The sequence below is a fragment of the Pelophylax lessonae genome (genome assembly GCF_965119305.1).
Source record: "Pelophylax lessonae genome assembly, chromosome: 4".
NCBI lineage: Eukaryota > Metazoa > Chordata > Amphibia > Anura > Ranidae > Pelophylax > Pelophylax lessonae.
Window position 1 is genome coordinate 659,358,197 of NC_138771.1, and position 25,831 is coordinate 659,384,027.

Consider the following 25,831-nt stretch of genomic DNA (forward strand, 5'->3'; position numbering starts at 1 on the left):
GACAAGGTTATAAGCTCCCCGCAGGTCTAACTTGGTAAAGAGCTGGGCGGTCCGGAACCTCTGGAAGAGTTCGGGGACAAGGGGGAGCGGATACCGGTTTTTGATAGTGACCTTATTCAGCTCTCTATAGTCCACACAGGGTCTCAAGGTGCCATCTTTCTTTTCCACAAAGAATATACCAGCACCTGCAGGAGAAGAAGATGGGCGAATAAACCCCTTTTTCAAATTTTCATCAATATAGACCCGTAGGGCCTCCAGTTCCTTTTCAGAAAGGGGGAATATCCTTCCAAACGGGATCTCGGCTCCGGGAAGCATTTCTATAGGGCAATCGTAAGGCCGATGGGGAGGAAGGACCTCGGCTTTTTTCTTGTCAAAGACGTCCCTGAAGTCCTGGTAAGCAGGTGGGATATCCAGGAGTGGCTCAGGTGTTGGTTGAACAGACAAGCAACTAGCAGGCCCACTAGGTCTTTGAGGGAAGCAATGCTGCTGACAGTAGGCAGAAGAAAAGTTGAGTTCCTTCTTGGCCCAATCGATTTGGGGGTTATGGGCTTGCAGCCAAGGAAGTCCCAGTATGACGGGAAACATGGGGGAACAAAGGGCATCAAAACGGATGAACTCCTGATGACCGGAGTCTGCTGTGGTGAGGATGGGTCCAGTCTCTAGGATAACTGGTCCGGAACTGGGTAGGGACCCATCGGCGAGATGGACCTCGAGCCTTTGTGTCTTAGGGATAAGAGGAATATGGAGTCTCTTGGCCAAAGAAATGTCCAGAAAACAGCTGCAGGCCCCAGAGTCAACGATGGCTCGAAGTTGGACCTCCCCTTCCGCCACCTGTAAGGAGACCGGGAGAATAAGGTGAGAGAGTGAAAGCTCAGAAACTCGGCAGTTAAATGGGGGCTGAGAGTAAGGCTTACTGGGTCTCACGGGGCAGTTCCGAAGAAAATGTCCAGCCCCGCCGCAGTAGAGGCATAGGTTGGCCTGCCGACGACGTAGTCTCTCATCAGGAGTCAGGGAGGAACGGACCAGGCCCAGCTGCATAGGTTCCCCTTCAGATGCTCCCATGGGGGAAGAGACAGGAGGTGCAGGTGGAGCAGAAGAGATCTTGGGAAGCATGCAGGTGGGCCGGAATGTTTGGAGACGCTCCGAGCGTCGCTCCCGCAGACGTCTATCAAGTTGAATGGCGAGTTGTATGAGACCCTCAAGGGTAGCGGGGGTCTCCCCTCGAGCCAGCTCATCTTTTAATGTCTCAGAAAGTCCTTGGCGAAACTGATACTTGAGGGCAGCCTCATTCCAATCAGTGTCAGCGGACCATTTACGGAATTCAACCGTGTAGTCCTCTACTGGGCGCTTGCCCTGTAGCAGGGAGTGTAGGGCGACCTCTGCGGTGGCCGTGCGCTGGGGGTCGTCGTAAAGCTGAGCCATAGCCTCAAAGAATGTGTCCACAGAGTCCAGAACAGGGCTCTTCTGTTCCATTAAGTTATGAGCCCAGGTTTGGGGTCCTTCAGACAGCAAAGAGATGATGAACCCCACTTTCACAGAGTCCAGAGAAAAGGTCCGGGGTTGCAAGGCCAAGTATAGCAAGCAGGCGTTCTTAAAGGCCCTGAACTTCTTTCGATATCCAGAAAATCGCTCAGGCGTGGGTACTCGTGGTTCAGGAGGCGGGACTAGCATGGAATGGGCGGAGCTAGCGTGTCCTTGTTGTAACGGGGGTGAAGAGGTGCTGGCAGGCGATTTATTGGAGTCTGTAGGAGGCGAAACGGCCAGGTGTTGCAGGCGACCTTCCAACTGGAAATAACCCTCCTGGAGTCTTTGCACTGCCTGAGTGAGGGCGGTGACTTGCTGGCACAAAGCCTCAATTGGGGAAGCACCTCTGTCGGCCTCTGACATGGCTGGATTGTACTGTCACGTACCTGATCCGAGGCCGAGATGCAGAGAGGGCTCCCCTTGCGGCTGAGTGCGACACACCCCTGGGGTTGAGACAGAGGGTGTAGCGCCCACAGAAGCACTGGTTGCCAGCAGGGTCCTGATGGTGAACAGGCGGTCTCTAGCAGAGTGCTGGGCAGGAATACACCGGACAGTCCAAGGAGGAACCAGGAACAACCAGGCAGTAGGTGTAAGACCGGCCGGGGGTCAAACACAGGAAGCTGCAACAGGTGCAAGCCAAAGGTATGTTAGGAAAGCCAGAAGCAGACAAGTCCGTGGGGAAGCCAAGATCAGGTACTGGAGGGCAGGTAGACAGGAAGCAAGTCCGTGAGCCAAGCCGAGATCAGATAACAGGAGAGCCAAACTGGAGCAGGGATGGTCAGACGAAGCCGAGGGTCAAAGCCAGGAGAGAGAGCAGACAGGTCAGGAACAAGCCGGGTCAAACTGGAATCCAGGAAGTAGCAATGCACAGGAAACAGGAAGAGCTGAAGACAATCCAGCAATCTGATGGGCTGAGCAGAGCCCTTTTATAGGCCAGTGAATTAGTCTATGGCCTGAGTCCATTGCGGCCATGGGAAGTACTGGAAAGTTGCCAGTTTGCAGCACAGCCATTTCACTGACAATGAGTCTATGGCCTGAGTCCATTGCGGCCATTGGAAGTACTGGCAGAGTCGCCAGTTGCAGCATGGCTGTTTCTCTGACAGTGCCCCCCCCCAAGGGGCAGCCTCCGGATGCCCAACCGGGCCACGCTTCCCGGGAATCTCCTGTGGAATTCCTGTACCAGCCTGGGGGCATGCAGGTTACTAGCGGGTTCCCAGGAATTGTCTTCAGGGGGGTAACCTTTCCATTTAATAAGATACTGAGTTTGTCTCCCTTTCTTTCGGCAATCCAGTATGGACTCAACTTCAAATTCTGTCTCCCCTTCGATTGAGACAGGAGGTGGAGGTAGCTCGTCTCTCCCAGGAAATGGACTGGGGACAACTGGTTTGAGCAAGGAGATGTGAAAAACTGGGTGTACCTTAAAGGAGTCGGGAAGTGCCAGCTCAAAAGCCACAGGATTGATCACCCTCTTGACTTCAAACGGACCAATGAACCTTGGCCCGAGCTTCTTGGATGGGCATGAGAGTTTAAGGTTTAAGGCTGACAGCCAGACTTTGTCTCCAATCTTGAGATTCGGACCCTTCTTTCTTTTACAGTCATGAAACCGTTTATAGTCCTCCTGGGCTTTACGCATGGCTTCCTGTAGGGTTTGATAGTTGGTTTGAATGAAGCTGATCCGATCTTGGACAGCAGGAACTGATGCTTCCGGAAGGGTGTTAGGCAGAAAGGAGGGATGAAATCCATAATTTGCCCAGAAAGGGGACTGGTTGGTGGATGCATGAAGAGAATTGTTGTAAGCAAATTCCGCACAGGGGAGGAGCGAGACCCAGTCGTCTTGGGAACAGGTGCAAAAGCATCGTAAGTATTGTTCTAGAGTTTGATTAGTCCTCTCTGTTTGCCCATTGCTCTGAGGATGGTATGCAGAAGAAAGAGAAACTTCAATGGACAGGGATTTACAGAGATCCCTCCAGAACCTGGAGGTAAATTGCACTCCTCTATCTGAGACAATGTTATCTGGAAGGCCATGTAGCCTGACTATCTCCCTTATGAATATGTTGGCTGTGTCCAGGGCTGAAGGTGTGCCAACCATGGGTAGAAAATGGGCCATTTTGGAAAGGCGATCCACTACCACCAAGATGGTGGAAAATCCTTCTGAAGGGGGTAGTTCAACAATAAAGTCCATAGATATGTTTTTCCAGGGTTGCTCAGGAATGGGAAGTGGTCTTAGCAAACCCCAAGTCTTGGTACTTGACCCCTTGTTACGTTGGCAGATGGTACAAGAGCCGATGTAATCCTTGCAATCCTGCCCAAGGTTGGGCCACCAAAAAGAGCGTTGGATAAGCTCCGAGGTCTTCCGCACCCCAAAATGCCCAGCAAGTTTACTGTCATGAAATATTTTAAGAACTTGAGGTCTTACTTGGGCAGGGACAAAGATTTTATCCTGATGCCACAGCAACCCTTCCTGTTTTTTCAGGGAGGGTACTTCAGGATCCAAGCAAAGGGCTGAGGCCTGTCGGATTGCCGTCATCAGGTCAGGCTGGATAAGGAGAAAATTATGGGCAGAAAGGATGGTATCAGGTTCTGCTGTTTCTGGGGTATCTGGAAACATCCGGGAGAGAGCATCTGCTTTCCCATTCTTGGAGCCAGGTCGATAAGAAATATGGAAGTTAAACCTGGAGAAAAACAGCGCCCATCTGGCTTGTCTGGGTCTCAACCGTTTGGCAGTCCTGAGGTACTCCAAGTTCTTGTGGTCCGTGAAGATCATAATAGGATGAGTGGCTCCTTCCAATAGATATCTCCACTCTTCTAGTGCAAATTTAATGGCCAACAGTTCTCGGTCGCCAACGTCATAATTCTTCTCCGGAGGTGACATTTTCCTAGAAAAGAAGGCCACAGGATGTAGGAGAGATTTGGGCCCTTGACGTTGCGACAGGATTGCCCCGGTGGCCACTTCCGAGGCATCGACCTCCAACACATAGGGCAGAGCCGGATCAGGGTGTTGTAGGACAGGTGCAGAAATAAACAGCTGTTTAAGTTTGTCAAATGCCACTTGGGCCTCCTGAGACCACAGAAAGCGGGACTGATGGCGGGTTAACTGGGTGATGGGGGAGATGATGGAAGAAAAATTTTTCACAAAACGCCTGTAAAAATTAGAAAAGCCCACGAATCTCTGAACACCTTTCTTGTCACAAGGAGCAGGCCAATCTAGGATCGCTTTCACTTTTTGTGGGTCCATAGCGATCCCATCTGTGGAAATAATGAGTCCCAAAAACTGAATGGACCCCTTTTCAAAGTCACACTTCTCTGCCTTGGCATAGAGTCCGTGTTTTCTCAAGGTAGAAAGGACTTTTTTAACGTGAACCCGATGGAGTTCCAGTGAGGCAGAAAAAATGAGGATATCGTCAAGGTATACGATGACGAAGTGGTCAAGAAACTCCCGAAAGATATCATTTACCAGGTGCTGGAATGTGGCTGGGGCATTACACAGGCCGAAGGGCATGACAAGGTATTCATAATGTCCAAAACGAGTTCTGAATGCGGTCTTCCACTCATCTCCCTCCCGTATCCGGACAAGGTTATAAGCTCCCCGCAGGTCTAACTTGGTAAAGAGCTGGGCGGTCCGGAACCTCTGGAAGAGTTCGGGGACAAGGGGGAGCGGATACCGGTTTTTGATAGTGACCTTATTCAGCTCTCTATAGTCCACACAGGGTCTCAAGGTGCCATCTTTCTTTTCCACAAAGAATATACCAGCACCTGCAGGAGAAGAAGATGGGCGAATAAACCCCTTTTTCAAATTTTCATCAATATAGACCCGTAGGGCCTCCAGTTCCTTTTCAGAAAGGGGGAATATCCTTCCAAACGGGATCTCGGCTCCGGGAAGCATTTCTATAGGGCAATCGTAAGGCCGATGGGGAGGAAGGACCTCGGCTTTTTTCTTGTCAAAGACGTCCCTGAAGTCCTGGTAAGCAGGTGGGATATCCAGGAGTGGCTCAGGTGTTGGTTGAACAGACAAGCAACTAGCAGGCCCACTAGGTCTTTGAGGGAAGCAATGCTGCTGACAGTAGGCAGAAGAAAAGTTGAGTTCCTTCTTGGCCCAATCGATTTGGGGGTTATGGGCTTGCAGCCAAGGAAGTCCCAGTATGACGGGAAACATGGGGGAACAAAGGGCATCAAAACGGATGAACTCCTGATGACCGGAGTCTGCTGTGGTGAGGATGGGTCCAGTCTCTAGGATAACTGGTCCGGAACTGGGTAGGGACCCATCGGCGAGATGGACCTCGAGCCTTTGTGTCTTAGGGATAAGAGGAATATGGAGTCTCTTGGCCAAAGAAATGTCCAGAAAACAGCTGCAGGCCCCAGAGTCAACGATGGCTCGAAGTTGGACCTCCCCTTCCGCCACCTGTAAGGAGACCGGGAGAATAAGGTGAGAGAGTGAAAGCTCAGAAACTCGGCAGTTAAATGGGGGCTGAGAGTAAGGCTTACTGGGTCTCACGGGGCAGTTCCGAAGAAAATGTCCAGCCCCGCCGCAGTAGAGGCATAGGTTGGCCTGCCGACGACGTAGTCTCTCATCAGGAGTCAGGGAGGAACGGACCAGGCCCAGCTGCATAGGTTCCCCTTCAGATGCTCCCATGGGGGAAGAGACAGGAGGTGCAGGTGGAGCAGAAGAGATCTTGGGAAGCATGCAGGTGGGCCGGAATGTTTGGAGACGCTCCGAGCGTCGCTCCCGCAGACGTCTATCAAGTTGAATGGCGAGTTGTATGAGACCCTCAAGGGTAGCGGGGGTCTCCCCTCGAGCCAGCTCATCTTTTAATGTCTCAGAAAGTCCTTGGCGAAACTGATACTTGAGGGCAGCCTCATTCCAATCAGTGTCAGCGGACCATTTACGGAATTCAACCGTGTAGTCCTCTACTGGGCGCTTGCCCTGTAGCAGGGAGTGTAGGGCGACCTCTGCGGTGGCCGTGCGCTGGGGGTCGTCGTAAAGCTGAGCCATAGCCTCAAAGAATGTGTCCACAGAGTCCAGAACAGGGCTCTTCTGTTCCATTAAGTTATGAGCCCAGGTTTGGGGTCCTTCAGACAGCAAAGAGATGATGAACCCCACTTTCACAGAGTCCAGAGAAAAGGTCCGGGGTTGCAAGGCCAAGTATAGCAAGCAGGCGTTCTTAAAGGCCCTGAACTTCTTTCGATATCCAGAAAATCGCTCAGGCGTGGGTACTCGTGGTTCAGGAGGCGGGACTAGCATGGAATGGGCGGAGCTAGCGTGTCCTTGTTGTAACGGGGGTGAAGAGGTGCTGGCAGGCGATTTATTGGAGTCTGTAGGAGGCGAAACGGCCAGGTGTTGCAGGCGACCTTCCAACTGGAAATAACCCTCCTGGAGTCTTTGCACTGCCTGAGTGAGGGCGGTGACTTGCTGGCACAAAGCCTCAATTGGGGAAGCACCTCTGTCGGCCTCTGACATGGCTGGATTGTACTGTCACGTACCTGATCCGAGGCCGAGATGCAGAGAGGGCTCCCCTTGCGGCTGAGTGCAACACACCCCTGGGGTTGAGACAGAGGGTGTAGCGCCCACAGAAGCACTGGTTGCCAGCAGGGTCCTGATGGTGAACAGGCGGTCTCTAGCAGAGTGCTGGGCAGGAATACACCGGACAGTCCAAGGAGGAACCAGGAACAACCAGGCAGTAGGTGTAAGACCGGCCGGGGGTCAAACACAGGAAGCTGCAACAGGTGCAAGCCAAAGGTATGTTAGGAAAGCCAGAAGCAGACAAGTCCGTGGGGAAGCCAAGATCAGGTACTGGAGGGCAGGTAGACAGGAAGCAAGTCCGTGAGCCAAGCCGAGATCAGATAACAGGAGAGCCAAACTGGAGCAGGGATGGTCAGACGAAGCCGAGGGTCAAAGCCAGGAGAGAGAGCAGACAGGTCAGGAACAAGCCGGGTCAAACTGGAATCCAGGAAGTAGCAATGCACAGGAAACAGGAAGAGCTGAAGACAATCCAGCAATCTGATGGGCTGAGCAGAGCCCTTTTATAGGCCAGTGAATTAGTCTATGGCCTGAGTCCATTGCGGCCATGGGAAGTACTGGAAAGTTGCCAGTTTGCAGCACAGCCATTTCACTGACAATGAGTCTATGGCCTGAGTCCATTGCGGCCATTGGAAGTACTGGCAGAGTCGCCAGTTGCAGCATGGCTGTTTCTCTGACAGTGCCCCCCCCCAAGGGGCAGCCTCCGGATGCCCAACCGGGCCACGCTTCCCGGGAATCTCCTGTGGAATTCCTGTACCAGCCTGGGGGCATGCAGGTTACTAGCGGGTTCCCAGGAATTGTCTTCAGGGGGGTAACCTTTCCATTTAATAAGATACTGAGTTTGTCTCCCTTTCTTTCGGCAATCCAGTATGGACTCAACTTCAAATTCTGTCTCCCCTTCGATTGAGACAGGAGGTGGAGGTAGCTCGTCTCTCCCAGGAAATGGACTGGGGACAACTGGTTTGAGCAAGGAGATGTGAAAAACTGGGTGTACCTTAAAGGAGTCGGGAAGTGCCAGCTCAAAAGCCACAGGATTGATCACCCTCTTGACTTCAAACGGACCAATGAACCTTGGCCCGAGCTTCTTGGATGGGCATGAGAGTTTAAGGTTTAAGGCTGACAGCCAGACTTTGTCTCCAATCTTGAGATTCGGACCCTTCTTTCTTTTACAGTCATGAAACCGTTTATAGTCCTCCTGGGCTTTACGCATGGCTTCCTGTAGGGTTTGATAGTTGGTTTGAATGAAGCTGATCCGATCTTGGACAGCAGGAACTGATGCTTCCGGAAGGGTGTTAGGCAGAAAGGAGGGATGAAATCCATAATTTGCCCAGAAAGGGGACTGGTTGGTGGATGCATGAAGAGAATTGTTGTAAGCAAATTCCGCACAGGGGAGGAGCGAGACCCAGTCGTCTTGGGAACAGGTGCAAAAGCATCGTAAGTATTGTTCTAGAGTTTGATTAGTCCTCTCTGTTTGCCCATTGCTCTGAGGATGGTATGCAGAAGAAAGAGAAACTTCAATGGACAGGGATTTACAGAGATCCCTCCAGAACCTGGAGGTAAATTGCACTCCTCTATCTGAGACAATGTTATCTGGAAGGCCATGTAGCCTGACTATCTCCCTTATGAATATGTTGGCTGTGTCCAGGGCTGAAGGTGTGCCAACCATGGGTAGAAAATGGGCCATTTTGGAAAGGCGATCCACTACCACCAAGATGGTGGAAAATCCTTCTGAAGGGGGTAGTTCAACAATAAAGTCCATAGATATGTTTTTCCAGGGTTGCTCAGGAATGGGAAGTGGTCTTAGCAAACCCCAAGTCTTGGTACTTGACCCCTTGTTACGTTGGCAGATGGTACAAGAGCCGATGTAATCCTTGCAATCCTGCCCAAGGTTGGGCCACCAAAAAGAGCGTTGGATAAGCTCCGAGGTCTTCCGCACCCCAAAATGCCCAGCAAGTTTACTGTCATGAAATATTTTAAGAACTTGAGGTCTTACTTGGGCAGGGACAAAGATTTTATCCTGATGCCACAGCAACCCTTCCTGTTTTTTCAGGGAGGGTACTTCAGGATCCAAGCAAAGGGCTGAGGCCTGTCGGATTGCCGTCATCAGGTCAGGCTGGATAAGGAGAAAATTATGGGCAGAAAGGATGGTATCAGGTTCTGCTGTTTCTGGGGTATCTGGAAACATCCGGGAGAGAGCATCTGCTTTCCCATTCTTGGAGCCAGGTCGATAAGAAATATGGAAGTTAAACCTGGAGAAAAACAGCGCCCATCTGGCTTGTCTGGGTCTCAACCGTTTGGCAGTCCTGAGGTACTCCAAGTTCTTGTGGTCCGTGAAGATCATAATAGGATGAGTGGCTCCTTCCAATAGATATCTCCACTCTTCTAGTGCAAATTTAATGGCCAACAGTTCTCGGTCGCCAACGTCATAATTCTTCTCCGGAGGTGACATTTTCCTAGAAAAGAAGGCCACAGGATGTAGGAGAGATTTGGGCCCTTGACGTTGCGACAGGATTGCCCCGGTGGCCACTTCCGAGGCATCGACCTCCAACACATAGGGCAGAGCCGGATCAGGGTGTTGTAGGACAGGTGCAGAAATAAACAGCTGTTTAAGTTTGTCAAATGCCACTTGGGCCTCCTGAGACCACAGAAAGCGGGACTGATGGCGGGTTAACTGGGTGATGGGGGAGATGATGGAAGAAAAATTTTTCACAAAACGCCTGTAAAAATTAGAAAAGCCCACGAATCTCTGAACACCTTTCTTGTCACAAGGAGCAGGCCAATCTAGGATCGCTTTCACTTTTTGTGGGTCCATAGCGATCCCATCTGTGGAAATAATGAGTCCCAAAAACTGAATGGACCCCTTTTCAAAGTCACACTTCTCTGCCTTGGCATAGAGTCCGTGTTTTCTCAAGGTAGAAAGGACTTTTTTAACGTGAACCCGATGGAGTTCCAGTGAGGCAGAAAAAATGAGGATATCGTCAAGGTATACGATGACGAAGTGGTCAAGAAACTCCCGAAAGATATCATTTACCAGGTGCTGGAATGTGGCTGGGGCATTACACAGGCCGAAGGGCATGACAAGGTATTCATAATGTCCAAAACGAGTTCTGAATGCGGTCTTCCACTCATCTCCCTCCCGTATCCGGACAAGGTTATAAGCTCCCCGCAGGTCTAACTTGGTAAAGAGCTGGGCGGTCCGGAACCTCTGGAAGAGTTCGGGGACAAGGGGGAGCGGATACCGGTTTTTGATAGTGACCTTATTCAGCTCTCTATAGTCCACACAGGGTCTCAAGGTGCCATCTTTCTTTTCCACAAAGAATATACCAGCACCTGCAGGAGAAGAAGATGGGCGAATAAACCCCTTTTTCAAATTTTCATCAATATAGACCCGTAGGGCCTCCAGTTCCTTTTCAGAAAGGGGGAATATCCTTCCAAACGGGATCTCGGCTCCGGGAAGCATTTCTATAGGGCAATCGTAAGGCCGATGGGGAGGAAGGACCTCGGCTTTTTTCTTGTCAAAGACGTCCCTGAAGTCCTGGTAAGCAGGTGGGATATCCAGGAGTGGCTCAGGTGTTGGTTGAACAGACAAGCAACTAGCAGGCCCACTAGGTCTTTGAGGGAAGCAATGCTGCTGACAGTAGGCAGAAGAAAAGTTGAGTTCCTTCTTGGCCCAATCGATTTGGGGGTTATGGGCTTGCAGCCAAGGAAGTCCCAGTATGACGGGAAACATGGGGGAACAAAGGGCATCAAAACGGATGAACTCCTGATGACCGGAGTCTGCTGTGGTGAGGATGGGTCCAGTCTCTAGGATAACTGGTCCGGAACTGGGTAGGGACCCATCGGCGAGATGGACCTCGAGCCTTTGTGTCTTAGGGATAAGAGGAATATGGAGTCTCTTGGCCAAAGAAATGTCCAGAAAACAGCTGCAGGCCCCAGAGTCAACGATGGCTCGAAGTTGGACCTCCCCTTCCGCCACCTGTAAGGAGACCGGGAGAATAAGGTGAGAGAGTGAAAGCTCAGAAACTCGGCAGTTAAATGGGGGCTGAGAGTAAGGCTTACTGGGTCTCACGGGGCAGTTCCGAAGAAAATGTCCAGCCCCGCCGCAGTAGAGGCATAGGTTGGCCTGCCGACGACGTAGTCTCTCATCAGGAGTCAGGGAGGAACGGACCAGGCCCAGCTGCATAGGTTCCCCTTCAGATGCTCCCATGGGGGAAGAGACAGGAGGTGCAGGTGGAGCAGAAGAGATCTTGGGAAGCATGCAGGTGGGCCGGAATGTTTGGAGACGCTCCGAGCGTCGCTCCCGCAGACGTCTATCAAGTTGAATGGCGAGTTGTATGAGACCCTCAAGGGTAGCGGGGGTCTCCCCTCGAGCCAGCTCATCTTTTAATGTCTCAGAAAGTCCTTGGCGAAACTGATACTTGAGGGCAGCCTCATTCCAATCAGTGTCAGCGGACCATTTACGGAATTCAACCGTGTAGTCCTCTACTGGGCGCTTGCCCTGTAGCAGGGAGTGTAGGGCGACCTCTGCGGTGGCCGTGCGCTGGGGGTCGTCGTAAAGCTGAGCCATAGCCTCAAAGAATGTGTCCACAGAGTCCAGAACAGGGCTCTTCTGTTCCATTAAGTTATGAGCCCAGGTTTGGGGTCCTTCAGACAGCAAAGAGATGATGAACCCCACTTTCACAGAGTCCAGAGAAAAGGTCCGGGGTTGCAAGGCCAAGTATAGCAAGCAGGCGTTCTTAAAGGCCCTGAACTTCTTTCGATATCCAGAAAATCGCTCAGGCGTGGGTACTCGTGGTTCAGGAGGCGGGACTAGCATGGAATGGGCGGAGCTAGCGTGTCCTTGTTGTAACGGGGGTGAAGAGGTGCTGGCAGGCGATTTATTGGAGTCTGTAGGAGGCGAAACGGCCAGGTGTTGCAGGCGACCTTCCAACTGGAAATAACCCTCCTGGAGTCTTTGCACTGCCTGAGTGAGGGCGGTGACTTGCTGGCACAAAGCCTCAATTGGGGAAGCACCTCTGTCGGCCTCTGACATGGCTGGATTGTACTGTCACGTACCTGATCCGAGGCCGAGATGCAGAGAGGGCTCCCCTTGCGGCTGAGTGCGACACACCCCTGGGGTTGAGACAGAGGGTGTAGCGCCCACAGAAGCACTGGTTGCCAGCAGGGTCCTGATGGTGAACAGGCGGTCTCTAGCAGAGTGCTGGGCAGGAATACACCGGACAGTCCAAGGAGGAACCAGGAACAACCAGGCAGTAGGTGTAAGACCGGCCGGGGGTCAAACACAGGAAGCTGCAACAGGTGCAAGCCAAAGGTATGTTAGGAAAGCCAGAAGCAGACAAGTCCGTGGGGAAGCCAAGATCAGGTACTGGAGGGCAGGTAGACAGGAAGCAAGTCCGTGAGCCAAGCCGAGATCAGATAACAGGAGAGCCAAACTGGAGCAGGGATGGTCAGACGAAGCCGAGGGTCAAAGCCAGGAGAGAGAGCAGACAGGTCAGGAACAAGCCGGGTCAAACTGGAATCCAGGAAGTAGCAATGCACAGGAAACAGGAAGAGCTGAAGACAATCCAGCAATCTGATGGGCTGAGCAGAGCCCTTTTATAGGCCAGTGAATTAGTCTATGGCCTGAGTCCATTGCGGCCATGGGAAGTACTGGAAAGTTGCCAGTTTGCAGCACAGCCATTTCACTGACAATGAGTCTATGGCCTGAGTCCATTGCGGCCATTGGAAGTACTGGCAGAGTCGCCAGTTGCAGCATGGCTGTTTCTCTGACAAGGACACTCCATCTTTTAAAGGGCCATACACCAGGGAATATGGATGTTTAAAAAGTGGCATCACAAAAAGGGAAGCTAAGAGGAACACGGTTGCAGCAGAGCCTGGGAGTGACCTATTGAAAGGGAAAGTGCACTTTGACCTAAATACTGGCAGGTCTATGAGTGAGAATGAGCGGATTGGTGGAAAAGCGGTGGGAGTCACTACACATTATGTGATTGATTCCTGAAGACACAAAGGTTGGAATTTGAACAAGAGGATAATTGTACTAGAGACTTATTTATGGCTGAGATTTACTGTACGTATACTGTATGTTAAAGAGGAATCGAAATGGTTAGATAGACAAGGAATGCAAAACCAGAGACGGATTTATTTATTGTTTTAACCACTTGCCGTCCGGTCACGTTGACCGTACTGCGGCAAAGTGGCTTGATTCTGTCCAGCGACGTAGACCTACGTTGCTGGACTCCTCCCCTTGTAGGTGGCGCTCGCACGCCGCCGGAGGAGCGCTCCCACTGTTTTCAGTCACAGCGGGAGTCGGGCCAGGAGAGGAGCGGCGGCGATCGCCGCTGCTCTTCCCCGATCGTCGGGGAATCGAGTTTGGAGATCCGCCCGCTTGTGTAAACAGAGCGGGCGGATCTCCTAAGTGACAAACAGTGACAGATTGCTGAACATGCAATCTGTCCCTGTGTCACTCAGTCACCTCCCCCCACACATGTCAGTAAGCTCCAGGCATACATTAACCCCTCCCTCTCCAATAAAATTAACCCCTTCCCTGCCAGTGTCATTTTTACAGTAACAGTGCATATTTATAGCACTGATTACTGTAGAAATGTCACTGGTACCCCCAAAAGTGTCAAAAATGTAATTCAAGGGTCCGATCTGTCCGCCGCAATGTCGCAGTCCCGCAAAAAAAATCGCAGATCGCCGCCATTACTCGTTAAAAAAAAAACACCAAAAATGACAGAAATCTTTCCCTTAGTTAGTAAACGCAATAACTTTTGCACAAACCAATCAAAATACGCTTATTGTGATTTTTTTTTACCAAACATAGGTAGCAGAAAACAAATTGGCCAAAAATGTAAAAAAAATTTTGATTTTACATTTTTTTCGGGGGAATTTCATATAAAAAAATGTTAAAAATATTGTTATTTTTTCAAAATAAACGCTCTTTTTTTGTTTATAGCGCAAAAAGTAAAAATCGCACAGGTGATCAAATACCACCAAAAGAAAGCTCTGTTTGTGGGAAAAAAAGGACGTAAATTTTGTCAGTTAAAGTTGCACAGCGCTGAATCGCAAAAAGTGGCCTGGACTTAAGACAGCAAAATCCTCCGGTGGTAAAGTGGTTAAGTCAGTTTATTGATAAAACACATCTCTTTTGGTTTTATTTAATTTGATTTATTCAAGTGTAGCACTGTCCCCGTTGGGCCTGCTGAATGATGACTTCCTGGACCTCCTCTGATTACCAGCACACAGTCACTTAGGGTACAGTTCACACATTAATCCCTACTCCCAATGGCTCGTTACTCTATAAACAGTCCACGGGTTTTGTTTTTTTGTATTTATTGTGGAACTTGGATGGGAGAAGGGAATAGTGGGATACTCCAACTGAAACTATTTATATTGGCTAAGGACAACTCTCACTTAGCCTCACCAGGTTGCTTGTGGAAGCAGTCTCACTGTTTAAATCATACTGCCACATGTATGGAAAGGCTTAAAGTGGAGTTCCGGCCTATTTTGCCCCTTCAGTGATTCCTGGAGTGCTCGCTATGCTGATCAACAATTGGGCATTTTCAATTTTTTTCGGGGGTCCCTTACCTTATTTTCAGGGCATTTTTGATTGTACTTCCTCCTTCTCCCCCCCCCTGTGGCCGCGGCCACCGACATCACTTCCGCCTTTGCATTGCATCCTGGGAGCTGTTTGTCATCACTCCGTGGAGGCTGGAAACAGGAAGAACTCCCAGAACACTCCCTGGAATCAGGAAGAAGGACACAGCAGATTACACTGCGGCTTCAGATGCCCACATCCAAGATGGCCGCGCCCAGACAGCATTTTTAAAAGTACGATTTTGACTAAAATCCAATACTGTACACCTTGTAAGTATGAGAATAGCTGTTCTGTAAAGGGCGATGGATTAGTATTATAGGGGTATTTTTAGTTAAAAAAGGTATTTGAGGCCGGAACTCCTCTAAGTCTCCCTTCTCTTTCTCCAGCAATAGACTTGGTGATCTACATTCTCTTCAGAATACTCGCTAGCATCCCCTTTACTGACACCTGTCCACTGACTCTTCTAGCTGCAGGGGTGGCTGCCCTCAGGTCAGGCCCAATGACACTGATCTGTACTCAGTGTATGTAGAAGCAGATCCTTCCAGTGTCTCCCTTCCAGTCAGCTTCTGGGTTCAGTTCCTCTCTAGCACTTTAGGCCCTCAGGTCACCCACCTGAAGCCGCATGGCAACTTCTACAGAGGAGGAGGCAGCCATCCAGCTGAAAGACTCCGGGCACATGTGCTCATGGCATTTATTCAATATCCAAGCATGCACTGAGGCACTTTCCTCTGCCAAATCAGCAGGGCTGTACTAAATGCCCGTGCATTCATTTGTCAGGTTTCCTCCCCACTGTCCTATATGCCTCCCTATTGGACCACCTGAAGCCGCATGGCAACTTCTACAGAGGAGGAGGCAGCCGTCCAGCTAAAACACTCCGGTCAGTGGGCACATGTGCTCCTGGCATTTATTCAATATCCCAGCATGCACTGAGGCACTTTCCTCTGCCAAATCACCAGGGCTGTACTAAATGCCCGTACATTCATTTGTCAGGTTTCCTCCCCACTGTCCTATATGCCTCCCTATTGGACCAGTGTGAAACACTCTTCCGACAGACTGAGTTGCACCTGAGCACACTGAGCAGACCTCACTAACAGATCCTGCTCTCTGGTAGGCTGAGAACAATATAAATTTACCTGCAGTCCCTCTGGTAGACAGACAGAACCCAGACCTATACTTTCTCTAGCACCTACCTAGGAGGGTGCTACATAAGCATATACGATTGGTGAATGGAAATGAAGGCTTTAAAGTAGGCACAGCAAAGTTTTATATGTTTGCAGTATTCTGTGTGAACACAATTATTTGTTCGCAGCCATCAGAATTGGGAGTGTTCATATTTGTAGTATAAGGAGCACATTTAATCACGTACAGCAGGGTTGCCCTCTCTATATTTTGGGGGTACACGGATTGCAGTATATGTGTGCAGTGTATAGTGTGAGTAGACTAAAGCCCCGCACACACGAGTCGAAATTCGGCCGGGAATTTTCATCCGATGACCGATCTGCCAAATTTTGGCTTGTTAGTATGGTGCTTCCGACAACTGACTCCGACTTTTCGGCCAAAAAAAATCCTGGTGTGCAGGCTACATAATTTTTGTCGACCATCAAAACACGTCTGATTTTCGTCTCATTAGTACAGGTTTCGATGGGGAAAAATCTTCTGAGCAAGACTAGGCATGCTCAGAGATGAAACAACACATAGAAAGCAATCCAACACATGATATCACTTCTGAAGTAGAATTCTGTCGTACGGGAAAATTTGTGTGCAGTCTAGAGCACATTCCAACCAACAGACACCACTCTGGACAAAAGACGGACGACTCGTCGGCGGAAATTCATTGCGTGTGTACAAGGCTTAAGACTCTCTGCAACCACGCCCCTTTTCATCATGATGTAGTCATGTCCACCTTTCACCTCAGTGTACTTAGTGTTCCGTATTTCTCCTCTATACTAATCTTTATCTCTCGTCTAATGTTGGGAAATACGATTATCTTTATTACTGCAAGAAAAACCTCCCTCCTCTGTACTCTAAACTCTGATCAAATATTATAGACATGGCCCAGCCTCACTTTGATTAGGAGGATGTGACCACCTCTATTCTGCCCCAGAGTCCGAGCCCTTCATTGTCATTTTTCTCCTCGGTCAGCGATGGCGTCTGCTGATCTGAGAGCTGAGTTGGAATGTTCCTTCTGTCTGAACATTTATACAGATCCTGTAATGCTGAGATGTGGACACAACTTCTGCCGGGCCTGTATTAATCGTGTGCTGGATACACAGGAGAGGTCTGGAGGATATTCCTGTCCTGAATGCAGAGAGGAGTTTCAGGATCGTCCTTCACTGCAGAGGAACATAACACTGCGTAACATAGCAGAGACTTTCTTGTCTGCTCAGCCAGATCAGGAGGAGTCCGGGGTCTTCTGTACTCACTGTGTGGACTCTCCTGTACCTGCTGTTAGATCCTGTCTACTCTGTGAGGTTTCTCTATGTGATAAACACCTGAGAGCCCATAAAAAGTCCCCAGAACACGTCTTATGTGACCCCACCTTGTCCATGGAGAGCAGGAAATGCTCCGTCCATAAGAAGATGCTGGAGTATTACTGCACTGAGGATGAGACCTGTATCTGTATGTCTTGTTGTATGATTGGAGGACATAAAGGACATGAGATGGAGTCACTGGATGAGGCTTTTGTGAAGAAGAAGGAGACACTGAGGAATGTTCTGCAGAAACTTCTGACAAAGAGAGAGGAGACGGAGGAAAGAGTCCAGAGTCTGCAGGAACACAGGAGGAAAGTAGAAGAAGAAGCAGCTGGAGACACCGAGAGAGTCACTGCCCTGTTTAGAGATCTCAGGAGACGTCTGGAAGACCTGGAGAAGAGAATCCTGAGGGAGATCTCCGGGCGGACAGAGCGGATCTCCATCTCCATCCGGGATCTGGAAATAAAGAAGGAGGAGCTGTCCAGGAAGATGGCGGACATTGAGGAGCTGTGTAACATGACGGATCCACTGACTGTCTTACAGGAATCAGACACAGGTGACTTGTGTGATACTGAGGATGGAGATAATGAGGACAGAGAGAGACATGAGAAACTCCTCCATGATGGAGGGGGTCTGGATGTGGCTGGGATATCACACACATTACACACATTATCTGATATAATAACAGAGGTAAATGTATACTTCTATATACAAGGAGCTGCAGACATATTACTGGATGCAAACACAGCTCATAATAAACTACATATATCAGATGACAGGAAAACTGTATCCAGGTCAGATAGAAACCAGAATCGTCCAGAAACACCAGAGAGATTTCAGGATTATTATCAGGTGTTGAGCAGTCGGAGTTTCTTCTCAGGGAGACATTACTGGGAAGTTGATGTCGGGGAATCAGATGGATGGGCAGTCGGGATGTGTTACCCCAGTATAGCCAGGAGGGGACGGCAGTCATTGATTGGAAATAACAACAAGTCCTGGGGTTTAGTCAGGTCTGGAAATGAGTATGGGGTGATACCTGACAATAAACAAATCCCTTTGCCCACCAATATCTCCAGTAACAGAGTCAGAATATATCTCGAATATGAGGCCGGGCGGATCTCCTTTTATGATCTTTGTGACCCCATCCGACACCTCCACACCTTCACCACCACCTTCACTGAGCCCCTCCATGCTGGGTTATGGGTAGTGGGAGGGTGTGTAAAGATATGTGGGGGGAATCGGGACATGTGAAAACTCCAGCGATGTCACAGGGAGGAGAGATGTGATTTGGTGGAATATTCAACAAATGGATTAAAGCAGTGGGTGAGGCTTCAGTTGGTGTCTTTCAGGCTTTTCTACAATAAATATAAGTGAGATTTCTCCTTCTATTACTAAACACTGTGAATGGATACAATATCTGTTCAACTGCTGGACATGTTCCTATTGATCAGTGAGGATAGGTGTTTCCTCTATCTATCTATGCAAGGGTTTCTCAATCAGGGTTCCTCCTGAGGTTGCTAGGGGTTCCTTGAGCAATGGGCAAATAATGCCTCTCCGATAAGTTCCCAATGACACCATTGTTCCTTTTAGCTACCTGTAAGGGGGGTAATTCTTCCCAATGATGACAAGAGTAAAGAGCATTCTTCCCACTGACTGTCACACTAATGCAGAGTTTCTCAACCAGAGTTCCGTGGAACCCTAGAGTTCCTCCTGATGTTGCTAGAGGTTCCTTGAGCAATTTCTGCCTCAGACAAGTTCCCAATGACACCATTGTTTCTTTTAACTATCTGTAAGGGGGGGAATTCTTCCCAACGATGACAAGAGTAAGATGCATTCTTCCCAATGACTGTCACACTAATGTGTCATGAGTTGTAGATTTTTAATATTTAGCAGGGGTTCCCCCGATATCAGAAATTTATTTCAAGGGTTCCTCTGTGTTCAAAAGGTTGAGAAAGGCTGATCTATGCCATGACAATCTGGCAAATATCATGGGCTTGTCATGCAATGCAGTCACTGTCATGGGCTTGTATGTGATCACGTCTCCTTCCTTTCCTCTTCCTATTCTATGCCATCTACACTAAAAGAGATCAGATTACCAGCCAAAACCATTTTCTTAGTTGTGGGGGGGGGGGGGGGGGGGCGATAGAATTTTCTTCTCTGCTCTCCAGCTGATTGTGGTGGCCGGCGAGGCGCTGCCAAGAATGAGTGCCTTTGATTTAAAAATGGCGCCAGGTGGCACCATTACGTAACTGTACATGCGCCTGCCCAGCCAAGCTTGTACAAGCTTTCCAGAGCCCTGCAGGCGTCGGAACGGTGCATGCGATGTTACGATGTCGGCCCGCAACTATTTTTTTTATGGGCCCCGGCTGCCCGTATCGGGCATTTACGCCCAGCCGGGCCAATTTAAATTACTCGGGACAGGGTCCTATTTGCCGGTACTGTTCCGGCAAAAACGGGACAGTTGGCAGGTATGTTAAATGTTGTCAGCAGGACAGGACATGTCTACTGACAATGGGAATATTCTACAAAGACACGTCATTCATTAGGCTGGTGATATATGTAGAATAAAGGGGAAATCAAAGAGGGTGAGACCAGGGGACACACTGAATAGCAATATCCATCACAGTGCTGTTAACAGTCACACCATCTGATTGGTTGCTCCGAGTCTCACATTCTGCACTGAATAGGAAGGGATATATTAAGGGAAAAGTAGAACATTAATAAATCTGTTACTTTATCTTTCTGGAATGCTCCAAGGACAACTGGGGGCCCAAATATATTATTTTCCAAGGGTCCCCAAATATGTCACATTACCTGGGACCCCATATATGTCACATGGCCTGGGGACACAAATATATCACATTGCCCAGGGTGGGTCCCCAACTATGTCCCAGCCTCAGGTGCTCAAGTATGTTACATTGCCGGAGTACCTAATATATGTATTATTGCCTAGGGGCCCTAAACATTTTGGACGATCTGGGGGTGTGGCCGAGCCTGTGAAGGAATGTGATGAACACTTGTGAATTAAGCAAAATGTCTATTTTTCTATGTCTGTTTCTCTGTACATGTACATATCTTTTTTCTGAATTCCTTACTCAAAATGGCCGTTACTAGATACCCCCACCACCGAAAATGGAATGTATGAAAAAGATTTTTTGGCACAGAGCCTTCAAGAAAAGATAACATTCATAAACTGGAAGGGGGCTACCTTATAATGGACATGACTAATCAGAAAGCTGCAAATAATTTGTATTATGCTAATATTATGCTTATGACGTACTAACATATGACACTGCCTACTAACTATTTAACTCGCTGTACATTAGAAATAAACAGGAAGTATCATTTACCTGAACAATGTGTGTCAGTGTGATCTCCTCATGCATGCACTACAAGTACCAAATAATTATACCCAGCAGCGGAAATCTATTTTGAGCCTGATTGAGGTTCGCGAATCATTACATTTTGGCACCCAAACGTGGGACCCTCAGGTGTTCGTTGGACGAAAAGCCGCATAGGAGGTTTGGCGACTGGATGAGACAGACCAAGAGGGACTTGCGCACCCCTGAGAGTACGGTAGGTACTTTTACCTTACCACTGTACGACTTGTTTCTTTCTTATCTTACCGCGGACCTTGGCGGCTTTCCAAGGGCGTTTCAGAGGCGGGTAATCTTTTATTCTTCACCTGCGGCTGTTTTTATTAACCTGCCGTAAGATTTCTGCTGGCTTTATATTGTTCGTTCAGTGTCTGCCACCCTGAGTGAAAGGTTACATTTGTGTGTCCCCAAGTGAGCTGTCTGCCCTTGGGGTTCAAGTGAGCTGTCTGCCCTTGAATAAGACGGATATTTGCAACGTACGTCCTTCTGGATGGGTTACTCGGGGGGTTGACTGATTGAAGGACCCCCCGAGGGTTTAGCTCAGCTGCAGGAGGATACCCGACACTAGGGGAGGCAAGAGTAATGTCTTCAGTGTCTGTTGTTTTGTTTGAAGTGTATCTCAATAGGCTGATAGAATAGTTGCAAGAGTGCCTGGGATTCAAGTGAGCTGTCTGCCCTTGAAAAGATGGACCTTACAACATACGTCCTTCGGGACGGGTTACTCGGGGGGTTGACTGAGGTCACATGACAAGAGAGAGACGACAAGAGTTATGTTTTGTTCTGTGTGTGTTGTGAAACGTACATTATTGCACAGATAAATCCAGTCAGGTTTGAGGTTGCTACGGGCAACAGAGAGAGAGAGAGAGAGACAGAGAGAGGAAGGGGTTAAATTTAAATTTTTATTTTTCAATCCAACCCCCCTTCCCTTCTGTGTGTCCCTGGTAGGCTTTCTGAGACTTGCGCTGTTGCGCTATTATCAGGTAAACTCCCCCGCTTGCAGCTGGTACATTCCCGTGAGAGCGGTGTGAGCAGCGTAAGCAGTGTAGAACTAACAGTTCCAGCATTCATATGTATATACAATTATCTCTATAATATTCAATTGTTTTGACATTTATAAACTTGTGTCTACCTTGTTTGACAGTGAGCGTAGCAGTAGTAGATAAAAACACTGTTTTATCACAAAAAACATATATTAGTATAGTCGGCAGGATCCTCTGAGGTTATTTTCTACAAAATTATATCTAGTGAGGAATAATATTTTGCCTGTGGTTTCTTAGCCTTGGGGGAGCCTAGCTGCAAAAGTTTGAAAATTGGCTACTTGCCAAGAAAGGGTTCAAATTTGAATATCTTTGTTCCTGTAACAGTTATAGAATTTATTTTTGGACAGAAATGGTTACCGCAATTAGTGTGACCATTGGACCCTGTTGGAACCAATCCAAAAGTTTCAAATCAGATTACATTTTTATCTGATTATAGTATTTAAGTGATATTTGGGGGGCATCCTCTATTGCAGCAGGGGAACCTCTGGTCAGCTCTGGTCACCCCTGGTCGGAATTTTGAAAATTGGCACGAAGCCAAAAGTTTCAAATCAAGTTAACCCATTAGTGCCAGTACTGCCCCCTCCTGCCGTCATCTGACGGTGGCAGAAGAACAGAAAAGAGTGAGGGACCTTGGATTTGAGCTGGGTGGCCCGGAGGGGGGAGAGGAATATGGGTCAGCATATTAGCAAACCGGAGAAGGGAATGCTTACATATGATATTGTAAAAGAGAGGTGGTAAAGCAGTTAAAATGTTATCTAAAGTTGGCAAAAGTTTGTGAGTTCAAACAAAACCGTGCTGACAGGCTGCAGCCAGAGCAACCGTAGGAGTAGCAGCGTACGCTGATAACAGAACAGAAAGGAATGCTGTGTGAGAACGGCTAAGAAATTGCATAACGATTGATGGATTGTAGAAGATAAGAAATATGACGATCAAGGTTGGAAATCGCATGATGTATGAGCATCACAAAGTCGATCGTAAAGCAGATAAGCCCCCGCCCTATAATGGCGTCTGGAGAGATAGAGGGGAGGGTCCTTACTCTCCGCCTACCGCCCATTATCCTCACACCACTCCTACTCAAACACAACCCACAGGGACAGTTCCTGCAGACGGCCATCTTGGTGCAGTCATGTCTTCACTTCCTGCCCCGCCCAGTACAGTTCCTGCAGACGGCCATCTTGGTACACCAGGAAGGCCTAACAAAGGCCTATATCCAATTCTCCCTGTTCTAACACTCCCATCCTCCCTGGATTACAGGTCCAATATGCTAGTGATGAAGACACATCTGACTGGGACGACCAACCGTAGGTGACAAGGGCACCCGATGATTTAACCCCATCACAAACAGCGGCCTTAATGACGAGTCTGCCTGACCAAGAAACGCAGCCAATTCCCCTATACCACAGGATAGTGCAGCTACAAGAAATTTACCTTGTCCCCTTACTGAGCCACTCCGAATGGGGACATTTCCTGATTTGCTTGCCAGATTTGTGGTGTCTTCTACATGCCCCTTGAATCTGCTAGGAGCTGATTCGCAGTCCGGACTACAGGCCTCAATCATTTTTTTACGCCCGAAGGAGGCGTGAAGCTACATACTCCCCTATCCTTAGAAGACATTGATCACTTAAAAGTACCACCAGTCATGGTGCAACTAAAACCTGGGGCACTCCTACCTAGAAAACCACAGTACCCCTTGAAACCAGCTCAATCCGCAGCTATCTCAAAACAGGTTGAGACCCTTGTGTCTAACGGAGCTTTGATACCCTGTACTTCTTAATGCAACACACCTTTGTTCCCAGTGAAGAAACGGATCCCAAAAGGTGAACCAGAGAAATACAGAATGGTTCAAGATTTCCAAGCCAATATCCCAAAGCCATAACCTCCGTCCTTGATACCTGGCAACACAAACACCCTACAGTGACTCTTCTCCTCTGTGCAGATGACTACCCTGCTGCTGAAGAAAATTCAGAAAGTCTACTATGCTACCTTGAGGAACAAGACATAAGGCCTCCAAAGAGAAAATACAGTGGTGTTCCAAGACTGTCACCTTTTTAAGCCACTGCATTTCTAAAGGCACAAGACATATCACATCAGACCGAGTAGCTGCAATCCAGAATATTCTTCAACCAAAAGCAGCTAAACAACTGCATGCCTTTCTTGGACTCATATTTTATTGCAGGGCGTGGATCCCTGATGCATCAATCCTCATGCAACCACTCTATGATGCTCTCAAGTCTGTGCTATTTACCCTGTCAAACGAGGCCCTGGACAATTTTATTCTGCTGAAGCAAGCAATATCCACAGCTCCTGCTTTGGGCCTTCCAGATTATGAGAAACTCTTCAAACTGTTTGTGTCGGAGAAGAATGGCCACGCCACAGGGATCCTGGCTCAGGAACATGGAGGATGGACTAGACCCATTGGGTACTATTCTTGCTGCTTAGACCCCGTGGCTAGGGGTGGTCCTTCCTGTCTAAGAGCTGTCTTTGCTGCCCAAGCACTGCTGGACAAATCCTCAGTCCTTGTCTTAGCACACCCCCTGCTTCTTCTGGCACCGCATGACATTGCTGCCATCTTAAATCAGGTGCAACTCCGACACCTGTGCACGGCCAGACATCTACTGCTGCAACTCTCCCTCCTACTTCCTGACAACGTGACCCTCCAAAGGTGTCTCACTCTCAACCTGGCCACCCTTCTGCCATTTTTCGAGGGGGGAGAAGGAGAAGGTAAAGAAGGAGACCCCTATGATTCTCCACATGACTGCCTTGAAATGATGCGCTTGGAAACCTCATAGCTCCCTACAGTGAGTGAAATTCCTCTGGAAAACCCTGACTACACACTTTTTGTGGATGGCTCTAGATATGCAGATGAAGGAGGCAAGTACCACACAGGTTATGCTGTGACCTCTGAATTTGAAATCCTACAAGCAGGAGCATTACCACCAACTGTATCTGCCCAGGAAGCAGAGCTTCAAGCCCTCACGGCAGCGTGCAAGATAGCAGAAGGCAAAAGAGCTAACATTTACACAGACTCAAGATACGCCCTTGGAGTAGCTCGTGATTTTGGTATCATCTGGAGAGTTAGAGGGTTCCTGACAGCGGCCGGAACACCGGTGAAACATGGTCCTGCCATCAAAGATTTAATGGATGCACTACTCCTACCGGAACAAGTGGCTGTCTTGAAGGTTAAAGCACATGGCAAGCTGAATTCTCAAGAGGCCAGGGGAAACCACTTGGCGGATAAAGCGGCTAAACAAGCAGCAACAAACCAACGAAAAACGGCCGAAGCGGCTGAAGAGCAGAGTGAATCCCCAGTGCAGATGCCTTTGGCAGTGCATGTGCCATCTGACAGACTATACCTAGCCTCTATGCAAGGGGCGGCTCACACAGAAGAAAGCTGGAATGGACAAAGGAGCAGAATACGAAAGACGGGGAGAACAGAAAAGACACCGCAGAAACATTTGGAAAAACCCTTATATCCATCCCAGAGGATACACATTGATCACATACAGATGCCAAAAAGTGGCCGATATGAATACGCCCTTGTGCTGGTGGACATGTTCTCAGGCTGGCCAGGAGCCTATGCAGTCACAAACATGACAGCTAAAACCATGGATAAAAAACTACTTAGTGAGATAGTATGTTGATTTGGGGTCCCAGAGGTGATAGAGAGCGATCAGGGCCCAGCTTTCACAGCAACCCTAACAAAAGAGATTTGGGCAGCACTGGGAGTTCAGTTGGGTTTACACACCCCATACCACCCTCAAAGTAGTGGGAAGGTAGAAAGGATGAATGGGACTCTAAAGAATAGGATGTTAAAGATGGCCCAAGAGACTAACATGAGTTGACCAGACAGTTTGCCTATTGCCCTGTTCAGTGTCAGACACACCCCCCGGGGGAAACATGCCCTGTCTCCCTATGACATTTTGTTTGGTTCAGCCCCAGACTTGGCTGTTACTCTCCACAGCAGTTGCAGTTACAATCTGATGTGTTAACTTGTTATGTTACATATTTGTCTAAAGCCTTAACTAATATCCATTCTCGAGTATTTTCCTCCATTCCAGGTCCAGAAACAGACTCTGGAACCCACAGTCTTCAGCTAGGAGACTGAGTGTTAGTGAAGAAATTCACAAGGAAAAATTCACTTGATCCCCGATACAAAGGACCATTCCAGGTGCTGCTGACTACAGCTACATAAGTCAAGCTAGAAGGGAAAAAGCACCTGGATACACGCCTTTCACTGCAAGAAAGCCCAATCTCCTGAAGACAAGATTCTGCCGGTGTTCTAAAATTTTCTCGGACCCGTGAAAAAA

The 25,831-nt window shown here is 48.8% G+C and overlaps 1 protein-coding gene and 1 pseudogene across 2 annotated transcripts; both read left to right on the forward strand.

The window, feature by feature from the left end:
* Positions 1 to 16,780: 16,780 nt before the first annotated feature.
* Positions 16,781 to 18,358, forward strand: LOC309554008 (E3 ubiquitin-protein ligase TRIM39-like; the record flags this gene model as incomplete). The annotated part of the gene is made up of 1 exon (XM_082255530.1): positions 16,781 to 18,358. The coding sequence occupies one exon, from the start codon at positions 16,781 to 16,783 to the stop codon at positions 18,356 to 18,358; it is 1,578 nt and encodes a 525-aa protein (XP_082111656.1).
* A 5,405-nt stretch (positions 18,359 to 23,763) lies between these two features.
* LOC309553065 lies at positions 23,764 to 25,165 on the forward strand (annotated as a pseudogene). The gene has a single exon. The product of its transcript is annotated as an uncharacterized misc_RNA (transcript).
* Positions 25,166 to 25,831: the final 666 nt, after the last annotated feature.